Source organism: Lathamus discolor, chromosome 4 (genome assembly GCF_037157495.1).
Source record: "Lathamus discolor isolate bLatDis1 chromosome 4, bLatDis1.hap1, whole genome shotgun sequence".
Taxonomy (NCBI): Eukaryota; Metazoa; Chordata; class Aves; order Psittaciformes; family Psittacidae; genus Lathamus; species Lathamus discolor.
In genome coordinates, this window is record NC_088887.1 from 106,570,549 (window position 1) to 106,591,584 (window position 21,036).

Here is a 21,036-nt window from a genome sequence, read left to right on the forward strand (position 1 = left end):
AGATCCTAACTGCAACTATCTTCTAGTTTTCAATATTGGTGAAAAATGCCTAACCCAAGTAAGCCAAAACCCCTGGGCTGGAGCAAAGCATAAGCAAGAAAAACAGTGAGAACTCCCCACTTGTGAGCTGGAACAAGCATCTCAAGAGCTGTACCAAGCCTCTAACCTCACTCCATTCTTCAATGTATCAGGAAAGCAGCAGCTGTTTCCTCCACCAAATGATCCCAATTAAAACCCCCATGAGAGCCAGATTCTAATTTACATTTCTAGAGTGGAAAGAAGATAGTCCACAGCTACAGAAGCCCTTACTGACTGCAAGCTCAGTCTCAAAATGAAGCCTGACTACGGATGCCCAGACCCTGTGGGCTCCCTCAAAGCTCCCTGTGGGCCTGCATGCCCAGGTACAGCTGAGCATGTAAGGTAAAATTAATAGGTGCAGCTCCACTGGTATAAAGGTTTATTAAAGTTGAAGCCAAGTCCAGCTCACAAGAAGGGAAAGCCTGATGATGAAAGGATCAAAGCATAATGATTTTAAGGCTCGTAACTTCACACACACACACTTCACTTTTGCCAGCTCACTGCTCCGTAAGACTCACAATTACAATGTAATTCACAGAAGCATTTCTCTTTAAACCCATCACAAAAAGTACCTTGCCACACAGTTACAGAATTTATCCCAAGGCAATTGCTTTTCCATCTGCCAACAGATGCAATGTAAAAATACGGGATGCATCTGCAACCCTCATCATGAGGGCTTCCCCTCATGAACTCTGTCCATTTAAAAACAAACAGAATGGGGTGGTCTTTTGAGGACTCTCCAAGTTCCTACAGCAGGACAGAAGGCAGAGACCACACTCCTTAAAAAGCACAGAGGCTCGTGAGCTAAAGATTCAAGAAACTGTTACTTCTCCGTTTCCTAACCCAGAATGGCCTGTGCTACCAGTTCTGCATTGCACTTAAAGACCTAACACTGAAAATTAAAATGAAAAGCAAAACCCTGGGCTCTGAAAGCCTCAACAGATGTTCTGACTGTCTTCTCTGGAATTCAAGGCTAGGGCTGCCAGCATTCCTGACCTTATAAATGAAGAGGGATGGAATGTCCATGAACTTATAAAAATACAGGGGAGGAAATCTAATTTTAGGCATTGCAGCCCAACATATGTTTGTATGAGGCTTTCACATGTAATCAATGATGGTAAATGCTCTGGCTTGTCCTTTGTCTACAGACAGATCTTTGGTATCTAGGTTCAATGGTGTGAATTCTCTTTGCCTTTATTTTCTGAATTATTGAGGGAGCCCCTTTAAGCACTGCGCTCTCTGAACATGGGTGAAAAAGAGCTGCAAGACAAACAGCACCTTTAAGAGTGGCTCAGCTGGGAAGACATTAAACCCTTCTTGTAAAGAGCATCTTATATAAAAGGCAGAATACAGGATAACAGGAAAACTCTTAATTCAAACCAGCAGTTCATGTCTGCTGCCAAGAGAAGCCAAAGAGAGGAGATACCCAGACCTTACACCCTTCCTCACAAACATCAACCATTTATCTTAAAAATTTAAATGCTAAAAAAAAACATTAGGCTTTGGGAACACCTACACCAGTCAGTAGCTTTCTGCCTTTGCTACAAGGCTTGAGATCTTTCATTACTTCACTCCTGCTAAAAAAAAGGCCCAGCTCCCTTAGGAAGAACATTTAAATGTGGGCACCCTATGGGCACCAAGACCCTAATACTTACAATAAACACAAATAGTTATGTTCGGTCACAGAAGGGAAATTAAAGGGGACACAGGAGGGCTCTCTCCATCCTCACTTCTGCTCTGCCAATGAGCAAGCCCTTCTGCATCAATGTCGTTCCCATCATCTGAGAATAAACAAAGCTGCTTCCTGTGATGTGGCTCAAGTCAGTAAAACAAATGCCCATACACATTAAATACACTAACAGGGATGCTGCTCTGTTACAGCATTAAAGGTGCCAGCAGGAGCAAGGAGTCGGTGCTTTCCGGAATAACCAAGCCAACAAGCTTCTGCAGCTTCAGCTGTGACCAGCTCAGTGACTCCAAGCGAAGATACACGTATGGTAATGTGGTGCTGGAGAAAATGAGAACAAGCTATTCTCCCCCTCCTGACTACAACTCTGTTGTCCTTTATTCTCAGCCACCCGTATAAATAGTTCTAAGCCAAGATTTAAATATGCATTTAAACCATAAAGGTTCTTCTGAAACACTGTCAGTTTAAAAACTCTGACCCAAATAGTTTTATTTATCCTACAAGTCAAAAAGATATCATTGGCTTAATCTTGGTGACCTGCTTTTCTACAGACTGCAACAAGCATATACAAAATATAGCAAAATACTAATGCTTAGGCCTTGACTTTCCCAAATGCTAAACACCAAGAGCTGCCACTAAAATTGCCCCGTGCTTCTGAAAACCTGTATGGTCATTGTTACAGAGGAAACCAGTTTGCTGTTTGGTCCCTGGCAGAAGAATGGTATTTCATGCTCTAGCCAGCCAGCCCCTGCTCAGACTGCATCTGACACTGGGGAATTTGCACCCTGCTGCAGAGACCTGTGTAGTGCTGGAAAATGAAAGATTCCTTACAAAGTGACAAACAAGAAACAGACCACGCTTCACAGCTTTTAGTGAAAACTTTACTTTGAGAAACTTGAGGGAAGGTTAATGTTCCAGGGAAGCGGGATGGGGCAGCATATGGCTCTTACTGCTTCAGACGGCATTCGCGGTAGAGTCGTGCGAGACAAGAATTTCAAATTTGTGTTGCAAAACACAATTGGCAAGGATAGGGGAGAACTAAGATCAGCGCCTGGGCTGCAACACCAGAGAAAACGTATCAATTTGGTTTGGACAAGCCTGCTGAAATAAAGGAAATATTCTTGAAGTTTTGCACTTTGACACTATGCCAACACACACACACTGGAACCAAACCACAAGCTAGATGTTAAAGCCAAGCTCTGTCCACAAAACCCTGTGGACCTTCTAACACTGCACTGATTCTATTTTATTTATGGGAATCTGTCTGAAAAGACAGGATGGCTACTAAACTTCATATCCTTTAAATCCATCACTAGAGAGTTTAAAAAGATTAGCTAGAAATGACAAGACAATTTCCCTGGAGAGTTAGGGCAGCTTTTCTACAAAGACAGCTGAATTTCTGTGTCAGTTACTAGTACATATGTACAGGAATAAAAATGTTATCATTCATTTTCAACACTTTTGTATAGCATTTAAGAAAGGGCATGAGTGTTCTTTGTTTGGGAGTGTAAGGATGCAGCATCCCCTTTCACCTTTGAATGCAATGTTAAAATGAGAGTTGGCCATCTAATGTCTTCCAAATCAGTAACTACTGCCCAATCTCAGCTTCTTGTGGTACACCATATTAACTTAAATGCTATGTATAATATGGCTCTGATCTCTCAAAACTCAGCTTAGGAGCTGTGAATTTAACCCACTAATTGTTTAAAGGCAAATGACCTTTCGCATATTTACAAAGAAAAATTTTCTTGGATATTCACATAAAAGAAATACGTACCACTGCTTCTAAGCTAGGTATCAATTCTACATCTTCCTAGTGATGTAGGAAGGCCAAGGGCTCATCAGTTTTGAGTACCTATTGCACTATCTCTTGCTGGTGAAGTATATTTGACCTTGATCAACACAAAAAGTTTAAGGACTGTTTCTTAACTCCAATTGAGCGAAAGTAGTTGTGGGATGATGCATCTCAAAGGAATGTTTGCACAGTGTAAATATATAAATATACTTTTTGTGCACAAATATTTAAGAAAACTGGACTACAAAGATTACTTTTATAAGAATCCCCAAAGTTTGTTTGTATGTGAATAACTCCTGTTTTGTCTTGCATTTTCTGTCTTCATATAAAGTATGACTGCGAAATTCATATAATAAAGTTTGCTTTTGAAAGAATCCACAGTTCTAGTCAATCCAATGTCAAAGACTGCTGCAGCAGATGGTTTAGCACTGGGCAACACTAACACATCTGGCAAGCAACCCAGCCTGTGGGCAAGTTTTGTGAGCAGAGGAGAATATGGAATAATTGCACGGAAGACACACTGCTCACACAGCAAAGCAGATAAACAGTGAGGGATGCTTGTACAGCTCCCTGTGTGAATGACATACCCTAAACTCAGCATAACTAAGAAGGGCTTACTGCTGGCTAGAGGTAAAAAGTCAACTCTGCCTGCAAGAGTCAAGGTTTCATAGTGGGGGAAGACAAACCTCCTTGACAAGCATTCATGCAACTGCCCCCCACACCTGGTTACTTCTGTAGCTAAAAGGTCTGGTACAGATGAAAGGACTTCAAACAGAGCTAAGGTGGCCCCAGCAGAGCCTGTTCTGAACTAGCTGTGACATAAGCTAGCACTTCAGTCCTGGCAGATGCTTTGCCTTCTTCAGAGAATCCCCACATCCCAAACCCACTCATCAGAAGCTTGGGATGCTTCTTCCACAGAGGAAATAGTTGGGTGCTCCCTGCTATACAGCATTTCATAGTGTGAGGGGATCTCCAAACCACGCTACAGATAAATAAGCACTGGAAGGAAGCAGAGACTAAGCCTTCTCTGGAAAGGCAGGACATAACGTGACTGCCTATTGCCACAGGAGTTACGTAGCTGTTGCTGCACTCTTACTATGGAGGAAAATGGAGACTAGATAAGCACGTCTATCAGTCACTCCATATCAAATGTATGCAGGGAATATTGACAATTACACAAAACCTCACATTACACAAGCATGGTTAAGGAGTGGAGGAGTATAGGAGGTTTTACCCCACCAGTAAATCATCTCACCTTTCTGCTTAACAAAACACAAAAGTAGTTCTGGGAAATGAAGTTGTCATCACCCCACATACAAGTTCTCAGAGAAATAAATATACTTTGCTATTGGACAAAAAAGTTCAACTAACATGAAAATTAGGGTACTTTAACAGAGTTTTCAAAATTAGGGCTTATCAAGTAAAGCAGACCTGAGCCAGAGAGAGCTGAGAGTTATGGAAATGTGTATGACTCTAGCCAGCAACATGTGTAAGCTTTAGGATATCCGATATAGTGTAAGTGGCAAACTTTGTGACTCATGACTGTTTAAACTCTGCATTGCAGACAGTGGCTGCAAGAGAAATATGATGGAATGAAATACACTTCCAGCACCAAAGTTTAAATGTCCTGTATCCAACTTCAGAACTTCACGTTGTCAAAATAAGGCCACATTATTTCTGGTATTCTTTATTAAAAATACTGCTGTACACATGAAGAATGAAAACAGGGTTAAAGATGAGTAACACATATTGGGGTCATGACATTAGAACTTAACATACTGGTGCTTTTTAGGGGAAGCAGTTGACACCTGAATTACTGAAACAAGGGCAAATCAAAAATACATAGGTTCCCTCAACAAAATATTTACAATATAGTAAATACAGCAACAGAATTTAAAACAGGTACAAAAATTAAAATGACCAACATCAGATTTCAAAGGTTGTCCCTTCTGTGCTTTTAGCTGTAAAAAAATAGGAAGGTCAGAATTAAATTTCCCATTTGGGAGGGCACATCCTGGTGGCTCTTCTTTTTAAATACAGGTAACACAGTTCTTCCTATGAATGAATCAAACTACAACTTTAGGACAACCTTCTAAATGGAATTAAAATGGGGTGAAGGGCTCTCCCCCCCAAAAAACACCCAAGCTGAACTTCAGACTGTTCAAATCATTCCTAAATACAGACCAAATGAAATAAATAAAAAAAAACTTAACCTTTTTTTTTTATGCATTACCTGAAACCAAATATTTTCTGGCTGACATACGTACAAAAACTTATTAGCTGTCTACCTTTTTATTTTTAAACCAAGTCCTGAGGTTACTAGGGGCTGAAGCAAACTGACATTATGCAAATACACACAGGTTTGCAATTTAGACATGTCTTGCAGAGGGTGGTTTGCTGGTCTAAAAAGGATGAGAATTCAAGCCCTATTTTACCCCTGCCTTACACTTCCACAAAATATTGGTCCACAAATTAAATTTTCAAAGGTTCCCAAACCCCACAACTGAACAGATGATCCCCTTTCATTTTCAAAGAAAACAATACTGGAAAAAACCTCAGCCCGCTTATAAATTAAGCATTTCATATTTCTTCTAGAATACAAGTACTTCTTTTTTGTACAAAAGAATTACAATATGATTTGTCAAAAAACATATAAAAGACAGCTGCTCTTCCTCAAATACATGAGCTAATGATAAAAGACTGTTTTGCATGTTCACTTTTCAAAGTTCCTGTTCTTTTTATATTAAAAAGAACATTCTGGCAACTGTTATTGTTTGAATATTAAACATTATGTTCCTTTTAAAATTCATTCGATCAAATGCGACAATCGATTTTTAAACTCAACAACTGATGCTACCTAATGTGGATTCAACCACATTTTCTAAAATGTGTAAAGCATGTCCCTAGTCTTCAAAGCTTTCGATGTGAAGAGAGTTGCTTTTTTCTTGATGCAAGTCTCAAGGCGGAGAATCATTTTAAAGCTTATAAAAGTGGACAGAGAAATATTAAAAACTTCTCTGAAAACTACAAATATTGAGAATTATTAAAATTGATGTCAGTAACATCAGTTGCAAGTGCTTAGAGTCTGTCCTGACCTTTTAAGTTTCCACATTTTCTTCATGGTGAGCACCCAGTGCTATTAAAACATTCAGTGCTGGGAAAGGATAGATACAGTCTTCACTACTGCTTTAAGAAAGGAAATTCCTACATATTTGGCAGTCTTCAGTATCAAAGTGTAGGTGTTTAACTAGAAATCCCATGAATACCCAAGTTTGGAGACAACTGCATGTCCAAATATTAGAAAGGTAAATGAGGAGAAAAATTCCAGACTTTTGAGACTGAATTACTTCAGGAATATTCATGTGTTGCGTATTATCAAAAGTAATATTACTTTGGGCTAAGCAGTGACTGCAAAGGCACAGCAGATCATTATCCCTCCAGATTCAGGCTGTAAAACTTGAAAAGCTCTTGATGCCAGACAACTGCTGTGTTTAGTTAATCTTCTTTTAACAGTGTCTTTGTATCTGTATCCAGTGTAGCGTACCATAATAAAGCTGTGGTTCAAAGAACAGAACTTTATACAAAAATTATACTGTAAATAACCTAAAGTAATACACTCCTGAAACTTCAGGCATTTAAACAATTTCTTTAAAAAAAAAATATTAAAAAAATTGCATAAATGTAAATGCTTCTGACTAGCAGGAAAACGTACAAACAGTTTTTAAAAGGCGCTGGTTGTGTTTAGAGCAAGTTTGATATGCTCCTTAAATTATAGATGCTTCCCATTTTGCTATTTTCGTCACTTCACTTAGACAAAGTTTAAATCAAATGGCAGGGGAATTTCTTTCCTTTTTTGTCAATTCACCGATACTTCACTTGACTGGTTTTAAAAGGTTTCATCTCACATTTCTTTGAGCTAACAGTGGGTGGCATACAGAGCTTGCATACAACACACTTTACAGAGGTTATGAACTAAACGGTCATTAATAGAACACAATTTCTATTAAATCATTTACCTGGTCCTTTATGCTATTCTGGGTGCAAATAATATCAAAAATGAATAAATTTTGCTATATCCTCAGTGACAAAAACATATCCCAGAAATGTCCTTGCAAAGAGTTTCCCTTAAGTATACAATGTGGCAAAACTTCAGAGATCAGAAAAGTCTTAAAAAAATTAAAATTAGTGCATATACAAGTGGAAAAAATAAAAGCAGGAACATCATGCACCTGATGTGTTCCTTAATCTAAAATAAATTCTTCACAGATAAAGCCTCCAATGGCAGCCTTAGCTCTAGGATAAGTGAAACATTCTTCCCTTCAAGTAACAGTGTACCTGACTGAAGTGCAAGCAGCTTTGCTCATCTCCTGTTTGTTTCCCAAATGTGAAATGAGATGACAACAACAATTCAGCTGTAGTGCAATTTGCTATTGGTTAAGTTCCTCAGCAATGTCCTGCATGCTTTCAGCAAATACTACAACTGACCATTTGCGGCTGCAATCAGTTCTTGAAAAGTATTTTCAAAGCAGCGTTTTAAATCGCTGTAAGTTACCACAAGTACACTCTTCTCATCTCTGGAAATGAGGCTTATTTTTTCTGGCACACCAGCATCTAACTGTAACAAGAATGCAAAAGATAAAATAAAAGAAGTGTGAAAGAAATGGCAAAACATTTCCCCAATAACAAAAGCAATCAATTTCTTGGCAAGCACATTGTTGTGGTTCAGCTCAAATCTGCTAACACCACAGAAAGGAAGGATCTGAATCGCACCACAACAATGTATTTGCCAAAAAATCGAGACATTTTGGTCTTAACCTGATCGACATTCCAGACCTTTGGACTAGGTTACCATTGTTTTCTTCCCTTTCAATAAAGCCAATAATCTTGCAATGCGACCTTCCCCCATGTAGAAGGCTTAGCAAAATTTCCATATAGCTCCTGATGAACAAAACCATGTTTGACATTACATTTGCATATAAGTTCCACAAGCCTCCATGCAGGGTAGGTAGATTATTTCTTGCTCACACTAAAATGAAATAATGGATGGACCAGCCCCAGGTAGTATGAAAACTGGTAGAAACCCAAACCTCACATTTTGGCAATACTGAAACAAACTAGATCCTAAGCTTTATGGTACATTTCACCCCTTATTCTATTAAGAAAAAAAAACCAAACAAAAACCACCAAACTAAACCAACACCCTTAATTACCTAGTTATAATTCACAAACAAATAGGTAACTTGGAGTTAAGAGATTAATGTCGTTCCACATTCGTTTCATGTTTTGACTTCTCAAATTCAATTGTAAAAAATTGTATGTTACGCTATGTATTTTAAGATGTACCACTAAATCCTAATTTGGAACAGAAGAATATCCTACTTTGCATGCTGAAGTCCCTTCCAACACTGTATCTTACATTCTTCCCACTTTGCAAGAAATGGCTATCAATGGAAAACTGTCAGACGCTTACAACACAGAACTTTTGTAGCTCTGTTTTAGTCAATACATTGGTATTTCCCAATACTTGACAATACAAACTTTCTTGTTCCAATACAGAAGGTGGGGCAGAGAAGTGGGATATGACACTACTGATAAAGTTTTTGGAAATAACAACCCTAGCAGGATTAAATAAATGTATTATAATGTTGTACTGAATAGCAGAAGAACAATTAAAGTTGTCACTGAGATAACAAAGTTGACACTGCTCAACACCAGCTAGTGGAACAACACAGTAAATTAGTAATTTCTTCCTTTTGTCTTCTAAAATTATGTTCTTAGCATAGCCTTAAGATTTGGAACTTCCCCAACTTAAGAGTTCCTGCTTCATGAATAGTTTTAAAAGGACAAAAGAAAGCCAATTAGCTTTTAATTCTTGTGGAGTAGGATAAAACCACCACCACCTTCTAACATCCATTACAAAATATTATCACGATTAAGGTCTTTGTGAAATATTGTCTACTGTCTCCACTATCATCATAAAAGAAATCAGCAAATTATCTTAACACATGTAGGATATGGAAGATCTGTATTAAGAAAGCCACACAGCAGCTAGAAACATAAATAGTTATGGCTTTCTTCCTCTCCCTCTGTAGAGGCATAAATCAACTGAGAAGATCCCCCAAATGCCACATTGAAAATAATTATTATTTTTTTTTAATAGGGCAATTTTCATTCAAAAAGAATGCTTTTGGAATGTAGCAGGAAAGCCTAAATAACCATTTCTACTAATACACACTACAGTTTCGGAAGTGTTTTTTACAGTGCATTTCCAAAGTAGAGTTCTGCAAACCTTACATTTTTTTGTGTGCTGAGCCCACAACCACAGAAGAGAAGAGCCTCTGTTTATAAAAAGGTAAGCCATGAACATTTATAGAACAGGCATTCTTTGACACCATCTCTTACCTGACCTATGAATTCAGGACTGTCCCCTCTTGCTACAGTACCGTACGGGTCACTGCTTTCAAATCATGATGGCATTTCACTGCCTATTTGAGTATCAACATGCTTTCTTTTTGATTTAGCCTCAATCCCTTTAATGTCCTTTTTAAAGTGATTACAGACACCAACCAGAAAGATAAAAAGGAGGTTAAAGAAATGCACAGCAGTGGTCTAATAGGAAATTAAAAGCCCTGACAATTTAGATAAAACATTTTACTGTAGTTAAGTCAGTTGTTACATGTCAAAGAATCTGAATATATTCATTTTTTTCTGAAAGAGAAATTTGGCTATCCTAATCCTAGAAAAGAAACACTTGCCACTGAAAAACTGTATATTGTCAGTGTCTGCATCACCATTCTCTACAGAGTGAGTGGAATGACCAAGCAACTACCAAAAACAAAAACACCAAAAAAAAGAAAAAAAGAAGTAGCATCCTAGGAATTACTGAAGTTTGACAAAACGTGAACTAAGCTGAAAACTGATCTGCCATTAAAAAAAATAATTAGCTCCTGTGCTTTTTAAATTCATAGAGCAAAACAGTTCTACAGCTACCGAAGACCTGGTGGTCTCTCACATGTATCCTGCTGTTAATCATGAGGGTGCTCAGCCAAAATATTGCTAGTGGTGCAGCTCTTAAAACAACTTAAAATAGCTTTGTTACATCAGCCTTGGAAAACAAAGGGTTGGAGAGGCTAGGGAAGTTACAGAATTGCACTTCACTTTTTAAGTCACATTTTCCAGCACTGTCCTAGACGGTAAGGATTTTGCAGTTTTCTACTGCAGTTTCCCTCCTGTCTCCTACTCTGGTCAGCACAGTTTATAAATGGATCCTCCTGCCTTATGATCATCCTTTATGGTATCTATACCAGCAGAAACCTCCTCCAGTTAAAGGGATTTTATGGATCCTTTATGCTGTGTTGAAAGACCAGAGTAGCATAAAGGGACCAGCATTGCTTATCCACAGAATTCAATGCATTCCAGGATGAAAAGTTAATACTGTATCTCATGCTATATGACCAAATTCCAAGTTTTTGATATTAGTGTACTAAGTTTATTTAAAATATCCATAAATGTATGAATATTAGCTTAGTGAATACATTGTTTTCATCCAAAATGGGGAAAATAACCATTAATTAAATCAACAGAATTAACTTGCCAATGCTTTGGAGTGGAATATTATTTTAAAGAAAGTGAACCCAAACAAATTTTTAAAAGCTAACCCAAGTACAGTGTACCTTGTTAAGACATGAGATAATGTGACTGAGGTCAATCCAAGGAGTACCCGCTTCTGTCACCTGATGGAAAAGGTGATCTCGAAAGAGCTTCAATAAATACCTGTCTCCAGTTTCTGACCACGTTGGGTCTTTCTGAAACCTGGTGTAAAAGAAAGGCTCATATTAAAGCTCAGAAAGTTAAGAAAAATCAAACCCCACATATACACGATTCTTCAATCCAAACTTCAAACCTAAACTTACTGCTCTAAGCTACCAGCTATAATGTGCAATTCATTAGTCTCCCCTCTGCTGCAAACAGAAGATACACATATTCAAAGTTTCTCAGCTGTTGAAGCACCTGAAGCTAATGTCTAAGAAGGGCCACAGAAAAATAATGGTAGAAAGCAAGAGTTACCTTCAACAAGTTTAACATGTTTGTAATGCTGGTTTCTAACATTTACAACTCCAAGTCTATTCAATAGGATGGAAAACAAACCATGAATATTTTTATGCAGTAGTTGATTCAAAAAAAAAAAAAAAAACAACACAAAAAGCTGAAAATTAACTTAAAACCAGTATCCACTCCATTTACTACAGTTAAAGCAAGCTATAGATTTCCTCAATATTTATTATCACTCACAAGAGATTGCCAAGAGAAACCATACTAAAAAACTTCAGACAACTTTTGCGTGTCTATATGTAGCTTTCTCTACTCCTTTATTTAAACTTTTGATCAAAGTTACTTTATCTTATTTTTCTCAAAGCTTCTTAAATACTCATTTCTTCAGGGGCAAAACATGGGGAAGACATTAAGCTTAAATTTATAAGGGAAGAAAACTTGCATTGCAAACTCTTTTTTTTTTTTTTTTTTTTTTTTTACATAATCTAGACAATGAAAACAAGTGTTTCTTACTCTGGCCTCTCATTGATTGTTCCCAGTTTCGCTAGAAGCCTAAACAGCCTTCCATTTTGCACCTCCTGGAAAACAAGGAAGATGTTATTAAAGTTTCTGGAAGGTAAAATTAAGACACTTATTTTCAAAAGATATACAATAGAAATGCAAACAAAGCGCTATTAAAGTGATTGATTTATTCAAAGAGGAGGGTATAATTTTTTCATAAAGAGATCTTATGCATTATACTGTGTATTGGTAGCTCATTTTAGCACTTCAAATTATAATGTGGAAATTTAACACTATCACCTCGCTGACCCAGCAGGAACTGGATCAGACAATCTATTTCTTTGTGGAAACATGTGTCTAGTCTCTTGCTAGCCTGTATTTACAGGTGTGCTAAAATACAGTAAGTTAAACAAGAATAATACACTTTATATATACACAAAGTTATAAAGACCTGTAGAAGTGTAACACCATATTTCAGGTAAAGATGAGAAGGAACATAATCTACCAGATTTTTTCAAAAATGCTTTGTAGGCCATTATTAGTAAATACTTAGCAGTAATATCAGACTAACATTTAAATTACAATTCATTCCAAATATAATTTTGAAACAAGTTTTTCAAAAAAAGCTAGAATTTAAGTCTTAAAACAGTATAAATTCTGAGTCAGTGACAGAGATAAAGCAATGAGAACAAGTTCAAAGACAGAACATCAAAATTACACATGCTTAGAATACATGCAAATGAAAAATTAATTTCATACATTTTTCCTCATCACTTAGGATACAGTAAAAAGTTACATCCTGGCTTACATTACACTGTGGATTAATCTTTTGTTTAAGTAAAATCTGCTCAAAGCCAGCAGGAAAAAGATACTCTCTTATTCATATTCTCCCATATTCTCCAGCATTATTCATTCTAAGCTGCATCTTATTCCATGCAGGATCATACCGATTTCAAATGAATTCAGTCTGGAATAGATTACTCTGCACAGCTGGGTAAATGAAGTAGGTCAAGGTGATAATAGCTTGACCTCAGACAAACTATGGGCTGCAATACTTCTGCTACCCATCTAAAAACATCCAGCAGAACAGCTTGTATCAGAACAGCAGCTACACTTACAGACTGACAGGGAATACTTACCTTGTCCAGCAAAGGTCTATACAACTTCCAAATAACTTTTTGTATGTGGCCACATACACAAAAGCCAAAACTGCATCTGTGTGAATGCCACTGCCCTGTAGATTCCCAGTCAATGATGACACAACTGAGCAATAACACTGGCAAAAGTCTTCAGGTGGCCCCTTTACAGGCTTGGCAGCCCGCAAATGGCAGAGAGCTCTTCTACAGAGTGAATTAGAGTACTTGAAAAACTGAAGATTTGAATGCTGTGGCACATAAATGATGAGAATATTAAAGTGAGGAAAGAGGTAGCGCAATGGTGTCACTCCTCTGGGAAACACGAGTGTTACAGGAGTAACAAAATATTCATGACTTCAAGAAAACAAGGTTGTTAACTACATACAAACCACTTCAAGCGTCAGAAGCCCCTAAGCTACAGATGCCTGCACACTTGGAGGACACAAGGAAAAACATCATACACACTAGTCCTGTTCTAACATTCTCCCCTAAGCATCTGCTTTGGGCAGTAATCAAGAGAGGGTACCAGATGAGACTTCAGCGGTACCATGGCTCTGATGTTACCAAGGATGTGGTACTACAAGCAAATTAGAGTATGGCAGCTAATTAGCAACTGCTATTTATCACTGCCAGGTAAACAGCTGTTGCCAAACTGGGGGCTATGCTCACCTGTCACTGCTACAAATAACTGAAAATGCAGACTGCTTAACACTGATGGCAGGACAATCTCCATCTTTGTTATGGAAAAAGGTTTAACTGTACACATTTGTTTAGGCACACTATCCAACCTTAACAAGAAATAACCTTAAACACCTTCAGGGCAGGAGTAGTTGGTGACTCGGTGTGGGCATCTGTCATCTAGAGCTTTGCATCAAAAGTAGATACTGCATTGCCCTTCTACAGCTCTTTGCTGCTGATAGATTTCAGTATCTGTCACTAAAGAGGGAAAAAATGTTTTCCAATAAGCCAGCAGTGGAGAGATTCAGAAAAATCAGTCCACCAGAATCTCAACCATTGGTCTACTACCTCTTAAAAGAATCAATTCTCTGTACGGGAAAGAAGTCACAGGACTCAGTTAAATCCTTCAAAACTTAATACCCTATCTTCAGCATTATGAAAGCCTTAGTAATGTATCTCAGTCTTGTTATAAAATCTTATCAGTGGCTTCTGATGAGCAAACACACTTTCCCACTGAACACACTGAACATGGGACAAACTATTTATTTCCTTTGTCGCTAGCACTTGATGCCTTGACTGAACATGATGGACTAACCAGACCCCCACAGCAAGAGGTACACAGTCCAGGGAAGCAGAGGGTGGAAACTTTTACCTCCGTGATCTAGCATTCATTTGGAAAGGAAAACATATGAGATAAGTAAAGGTACACTGGAATACAAATCTATCGAAGAATTTAAAGGCAATATTTGTTCTGTACAACCTCTAGCACAGACTATATTATCTAATGCGTGATGACATACATGGCCTTATTTACTCAGAATACTACTTTTCGACTGTTCAATGAAGAACATCTTTTCCCCAAGACTGCTGGTTGGACATGGAAGATCTTACTTCAGTTAAAGACAGCTAAGGGTATCCTAAAAGTGGTTCTTGGAGCTTTTGGACTTTCAATACCTTGAGCACAGACTTCTCAAGTCTGCAGAGAGATTACTTAGGTTGCTACACAAACAAAAGAAAAATAGAAAAAAAAAAAAAAGGAGAAAACATTCCTTTTATAAGATACAGCTATAGGAATAGTGACTATAGGTCTTCCCACAAGATTTACCTTTGCAAGGTCCTCCTCTATAACATCATTTCGCATTTGAGCAGCATCCAACTGAGTATAGAATCGTGCACCAATCATAGGCATGATATCATTTACACTGCGAAGCCTGTTTTGGTCGGTCAGCAAATACCTGCCAAAATATCCCCACCCCAAAAAGATTACTTAAAGACGCTGCAAATGCCAAGAGATATCATCCTATTATGATTTTATAACTATTTCACCCTGTCACCTATTTAATGAACAAAGTTGAAAACTGTAGCACTTGTTTAAAAATACATTAGGAGAGGAAATGTGTTAGCTTATATGTATACATCTAGGCAGTTATTTATACAAGATAGGAACATGCTTTCGTGGAACTGTAGGGCACCCCATTCAAACAGCAAGAACAAAATCAAGAGAGAAGACATGAAGATTCAGATTGCAATGCTATTGTTTTTCAAATGAGGGCAGAGGCACTCCTAATTTTTACAAGGAGCTAACAGCATTTAGCAAAGAAAGTACATTGATTTTATTAGATACGTCATGAGAAAACATACTATGTAAACAAGTCTTAAGTTATAATATTTAGTGATACATTGACTCTGCAGACAAGTCAGTGACAGTAGTTATACCTATAATCTTACTTGCATCTAAAAATACCACTTGACATTTTCATTTGTATGTTTAAAAAAATTAGTAATTTCCTTTAAAAGATTTATTACACAAACTTACAAAATCAGATTCTTCAGATCAGAGGAATAGTTGATTGTCACCAGTTCCATTGCTTTCTGCAAATTCTCTCTCTGAATTCCTGATAAAGAATTGCAAGCCAAAGCCAACACAACTTTCCCCAGGGAGATCAGATCTGCTTGCTAACAGGGAAAACACATACAGGCAAGATTCTTAATATAGATAAATATTACCTATGGTACTAGATGGTGTTTAAAAAGAGAAAGTTCTTCAATAACCTTAGAATATAACTTGGTCAACTAAAACAAGTGCTATTCAAATCATAGTTCAATATGACTGTCCAAGTTATAGTAGTTAAAATATACAGAGGAAAATCTGTCCTGATTTTCTGTCCTGAAGGCTAGCAATTTCTAGGTACTATATTTATCTTCGAATGCTTGAAATTTACTTATTTTTAGCTTAAGGACAGTATCAGAGAGAACTCTTTTGTAGTGAGTTGAAGCTCTGAAAAGAGGTTCTCCTAACCACCCACCTCATTCCTGACAAGTCAAGTTGTTGATGGCAAACAAAGGAAGTCATCTCAATATGAGATGTAGAGATACCCGTGAAGGGTGTAACAGAAACAGCATTTGCTGGAGTATCCTTTCACACCAGATTCCAGCAAATAATGCTTCTGCCTTAAAAAGCTCAAAGATTTTAATCTCTGACGGGCAGTGTGAAAATATATGAGCTGTCTGAAACAGCTAGACAGGAACAAGCCTCTATGACTGACAAATTGAGCAGCATCACATTTTAAGAAGAAATCCTTAGCATTACTAAATGCTTTCCTTAAAAGTAGAACTGCTCCTGAAAGATAAAAACTGCATACAGGTTGCTTTGCCACAACAGAAAATTCTGCCAATTTTTACAGCCACCAGAAATTATTCTGAAAAGCTACCTGATTTTAAAGCCCAGTCCTAAAAACAGGAGCCTATTTTAGTAGCAGATACTGAGAACCATAGCAAAATCTGCCCAATTCTTTCTATGAAAAGACTTTCAGCTGCACACAACTTGGCCAAAATTGAAACACCTGCAGCTTTCCACACTGGATGCCTGCTTCAGACTGAATTTAAGAGTCAGCTAAAAATACAAATTTAGTATTTGCCAGAATTTCTTTTTTTTTTTTTTTTTTTACTTTTGTAAAAATATCTTACTTCCTCAGAAAAATGAAAGCTACTAGCTAACAAGAATGTCATTTCCATAGTCTAGACCAAGGCTGTGCCATTTAGCAGAGAATGCAGCCATACAAGGAATACACCTTCTGTCATGTCTGTAAGAAAGGCTAAAAATTTGGCAGCACTGCAACACCAAAAGTTCTGCTTTGAATCTGACAGCTTTAGAAAAATGCTGTGATAGTGAATGTGCCACAGCCCTTCCTCCCAGAGAGGTAACCATGTTTGCTGCCTGTGGCTGCAGCAGCTGAGCAGAGCTTTCCGTGCAGCCGTATGTCCCAGATGTTGAGGGATTGAGAAAAAGAAAACCCTTCCAGGTCTCTCTGTGTCACCACTGTTTTTATATCAAGTATGATTAAGCAACACAAATTAAACATGGATACACAACATGACAGAAGTTTAAAATCTAAGTACTCCTATAGCTAATGAAGACAGAAACAGGATGTGGAAAATGAGACAGAAACAAGAATGACAAATTGGTGGAGAAGGAGATAGACTCAATTTCCTAAGGAACCAGGAATTCCTGAGTATCGGCATTCCTTTGTACTTTGGAAAAGAGAAATGAACCAGAGCAAACAACCCCATTTTGGTGGGAACCCACTTGTTTCCATTACCAAATAGACAATTTGAGCAGCTCAGGATATTGTTATAGTATTAAACAAATCTTGCTGATGCAGTATCTATAGACACACATAAGTCACCTGCCACAATGGCATTTTTATTATTGTCTCTAAAGAAATATGCAAGTATTTGTACAAATCCTAATCTTTCTTCCTTCTGCAGTCCCCTACTTTATACCTTCCAACTTTTAGTAATTCATAAGGATGTATCCTATAAAAATTCTCTATGATCACACAACCCTGAGATACTGAAAATACACAACTTCAAAAAGATCCTATGAAAACAGTCTTCTTTACATAGGCGTTTTCATAATACAGATTCCATTAGATTTTAAAAATGGTTAAGAAAATCTTAAGATCAGCCATGACATTTTAAATTCAGGGCTTTGAGCATTTGACTCTCAACCATTCTTTGTTTGTTTTGCAAGCAAGTTACATCTAATAGAAAAACTGGCAGAGACAATACAATAGACCAGTGCAGCCTCAAACACATACATTGTTTGCATACAACAAATCACAGTCAATGCTTAACTTGTTTTAGTTGCAAAGTGGCTTGGATTCATCCTACTAATTTCAGGAACTTAAAATTCATGCAATTCAATTAAGAGTCTGATCAATTTTTAGATGTCGGTAATTCTGCAAGACAATATGGATCTTGAGTAGGCCGAATTGCTTTCTGGAGGTGCTTCACTATTCACTGACAGCCAAAACCCTCAAGAAAAAACATTATTACAATGCCCCATGTTTAAAGACTTAAAAGTGCACAAAGGGAGGCAGTTATTTTCCTGTGTAATAAGGGAATCAGAGTATCTTGAACTGGAAAGGAACTTTAAGTATAAGGATGAGGATTTACGGAAGTCTGATTCCTATTTTAGAAGGGGCAAAACCAACATCCACTGACCAGCTCTATCCATGCAGACAGCATACACGACGTCTCAGAAACAGAGGTCTGCCATCCTTTTAATAAAAGGAAGCAATCCACATATGCCTATTCAGCTCCAGCCTCCCCTCTGAAAATATCAACATACTCATTTCTTCCTGCTTCTAGGCAGAGAAAGCTTAAAAGAGGCACACAAGAACTACTAGACCTCCTTGGAGCAGGGCTCCAGAAATAAACAGTGTATTCCTGTGGCAGCCTCGTGAGAGCAAGGTATAGATCAACATTAGGTATGATCTTTTCCTTGTGTATACACTGTATTGTACTTTTCACGTACATATGGCTCACACTGGTTCCTTTTGCCACAGACCTGCCTGAAGACTGACTATTAGGTGATGGTTAAGTTGATTCTCAGCTTCAAGGAAAAATTTTACAGCTTTTAAGTACAGGCTGCCTTTAGTTCAAAGATGTACCTTACTTGCAACTAATGGCTATTTAATTAGCAATTCAATTCATAAGTAACCTGTACCAACCTATCTCCTGAAAGCTTTCTAGTATAGATTTTATCACCATCTAGTTCATTGATAAAACTATTAAATAGCATTAGGCTGAAAACCAGCCCCTGGAGATAAACTCAGAAATAGCCCTCTTCATTAGTATCTCCCTGTTATCAAATGAATTTCAAATAAGTCAGTGAGCAACTTAATTGAGTAGGTACCATTTCCCTTATGCATTTTAATATTTAAAAGGTACGTACTACTATGACAAATGCCCTGGAGACACCTCAGCATTTTCTACACTTGGCTTTATCAGACAGACATGTAAGCTAGTTAAATCTAATTTTTTTTTAATCTTTTTTTTTTTTTTTGCAAGATTCAATTTCACTTTGGAACTGACAAGACTTTTGTTTATCCTTTTCCATGGCTTTGCTTGGATCAATATCAGCTCATCCTCTCTACAATTCTGCAGATTCATTTATCCTTTTAAAGTTCTGGAATTGCCCTTAGAAGTGCCTCCAAGATCCCAGATATTTTATTATTTATTTTTGTAAAGTCAACATTAATACTGCCTCTTCAGCTGGTCTCTTTAAATTTGGGGAGGTGCATGTTACAGTTATTTTGGTTTGCTAAATTAAGAATATTTACTTTGAGCAAATGTAACCTTATAGCCCTTGTTAAAACAATAAAACTTATATTTTTTCCTTCCTTTCATACGGAAAGGACTCACTTTCATTATATTCCAAATACAGAAATACTTATTTAACCCTTTTACTGTTTCTTACATCACCATTTACGATTTTCCCATCTGTATCTTGTAACTGGCACAAGACTTAAGGACTGGGGGTGAGAAGTGATGTGCTGGAATTTATATAGGTTTAATGCCTGGTTTTTAATACCATTCATATTTCATTTACTTCTTTACATCTTCCCTTATTGGTGCCTTTATTTAACTCTTAAACACATCAATTTATGTGATCATTTAACACAGCTTGTAAAGAACAACTGCATTCCTTTTACATAGCCCCTAAGTGTTCTGGCCAAACTCTTTCCTGTCTATATTAACAATGGGAAATAGCCAGAAAGTGACAAACACTAACAAAAATACCTTCCCTCCATAGAAGACAGCAACAAGGAAATGCATATTAGCTGGGCAGTAAACCAAGAGATAACCTACATTTTTAACAGTCACAGGAGTCCCAGAGGAATTAAGGAACTAGGTCATGGATCGAGAGGAAAAAGGACAAGCAGCAGCTGTTATTTTGTAATTTTATCTGGCTGGGGCAAACAAAGGTAGAGGATGATAAATGATGCCTGAATTTCAAGGAATGAACTCAGTCCAGAATCTCTGAAGGAACAAAATGGACAGTGAAAGCCTAGCCCTTCTACAGGAAGCAACAAAAAAAGAAGGCAAAAGAAGGCACTGTGTTTTCTAACTCCAGTTTATGTCTTCCAAACTACCTATTTAAGAGCACTTTGCTTCTGGTTTAGCAGTGATACCTGAACAATCTGGATATTAACAATATACAAAACATGCAAAAACATCCCCCTAAACAAAACTAGACATTACTAAGTGTTGGTCTGATGTGGTGGTAAATGGTTTTGACAGATTCATGTACCTGTATAGATTTGTATGGCCATATACATTATGCGTTTTGCTTTAAAATTACTTGAATGTCATAACATCTCCAGAGGATCTTATTCCCAGCTGCAATTAAAATAAGTTTAAAGAACTATGCAGATAAAAAATTCATCTCATTACATTTTTAAGCATAGAATCCCTCACATTCCTATCTTCTCTCAGCTGTTTTCCACTAAATTATTACCAAAAGCCCACTAATATCAAGCTGGAGGAAAGCAGGGAATCCTTTGATGTACTACTCAAAGTACACTGAAAATTGCTTTACTGTATGATTCAAACCAAAGAACAAAAAAGAAGTTGCTATGTTCTAGGACATGGTCTCCAATAAGCTAGTTTCTGCCTGGCCAAAGTTCAAACATTTCATTTACTACTGGAAGACTCTGAATGAACAATTTCGCACAGTGAATAAGCTCAATTAATGAAAATAAATTAAGTCCAACTCCCTACTGTAGTCTTTCACTCCCTGTACAGACAGGACGTGATGGCTG

The 21,036-nt window shown here is 37.4% G+C and overlaps 2 protein-coding genes across 6 annotated transcripts in view; one reads left to right on the forward strand and one right to left on the reverse strand.

The window, feature by feature from the left end:
* FLT1 (fms related receptor tyrosine kinase 1) overlaps nt 1–3,574 on the forward strand; it is a 112,326-nt gene extending 108,752 nt beyond the window's left edge. Inside the window, exon 30 of the mRNA XM_065678459.1 lies at nt 1,960–3,574. Within this exon, the coding sequence (XP_065534531.1) occupies nt 1,960–2,164 (205 nt within the window). The 3' untranslated portion in view covers nt 2,165–3,574. The remainder of the gene's footprint in view (nt 1–1,959) is intronic.
* Nucleotides 1–21,036, reverse strand: part of PAN3 (poly(A) specific ribonuclease subunit PAN3) — a 99,326-nt gene that overhangs the window by 13,404 nt on the left and 64,886 nt on the right. For 4 of the 5 annotated variants that reach the window (XM_065678464.1, XM_065678468.1, XM_065678466.1 and 1 more), the window contains 5 exons: nt 15,744–15,883; nt 15,033–15,162; nt 12,126–12,190; nt 11,234–11,372; nt 5,232–8,175 (listed from right to left, as the gene is read on the reverse strand). In XM_065678464.1, the coding sequence (XP_065534536.1) occupies nt 8,035–8,175; nt 11,234–11,372; nt 12,126–12,190; nt 15,033–15,162; nt 15,744–15,883 (615 nt within the window). In that variant the 3' untranslated portion in view covers nt 5,232–8,034. Of the gene's footprint in view, nt 1–5,231; nt 8,176–11,233; nt 11,373–12,125; nt 12,191–15,032; nt 15,163–15,743; nt 15,884–21,036 lie in introns of those variants that run through there. The other variant, XM_065678467.1, reaches the window with a different exon arrangement.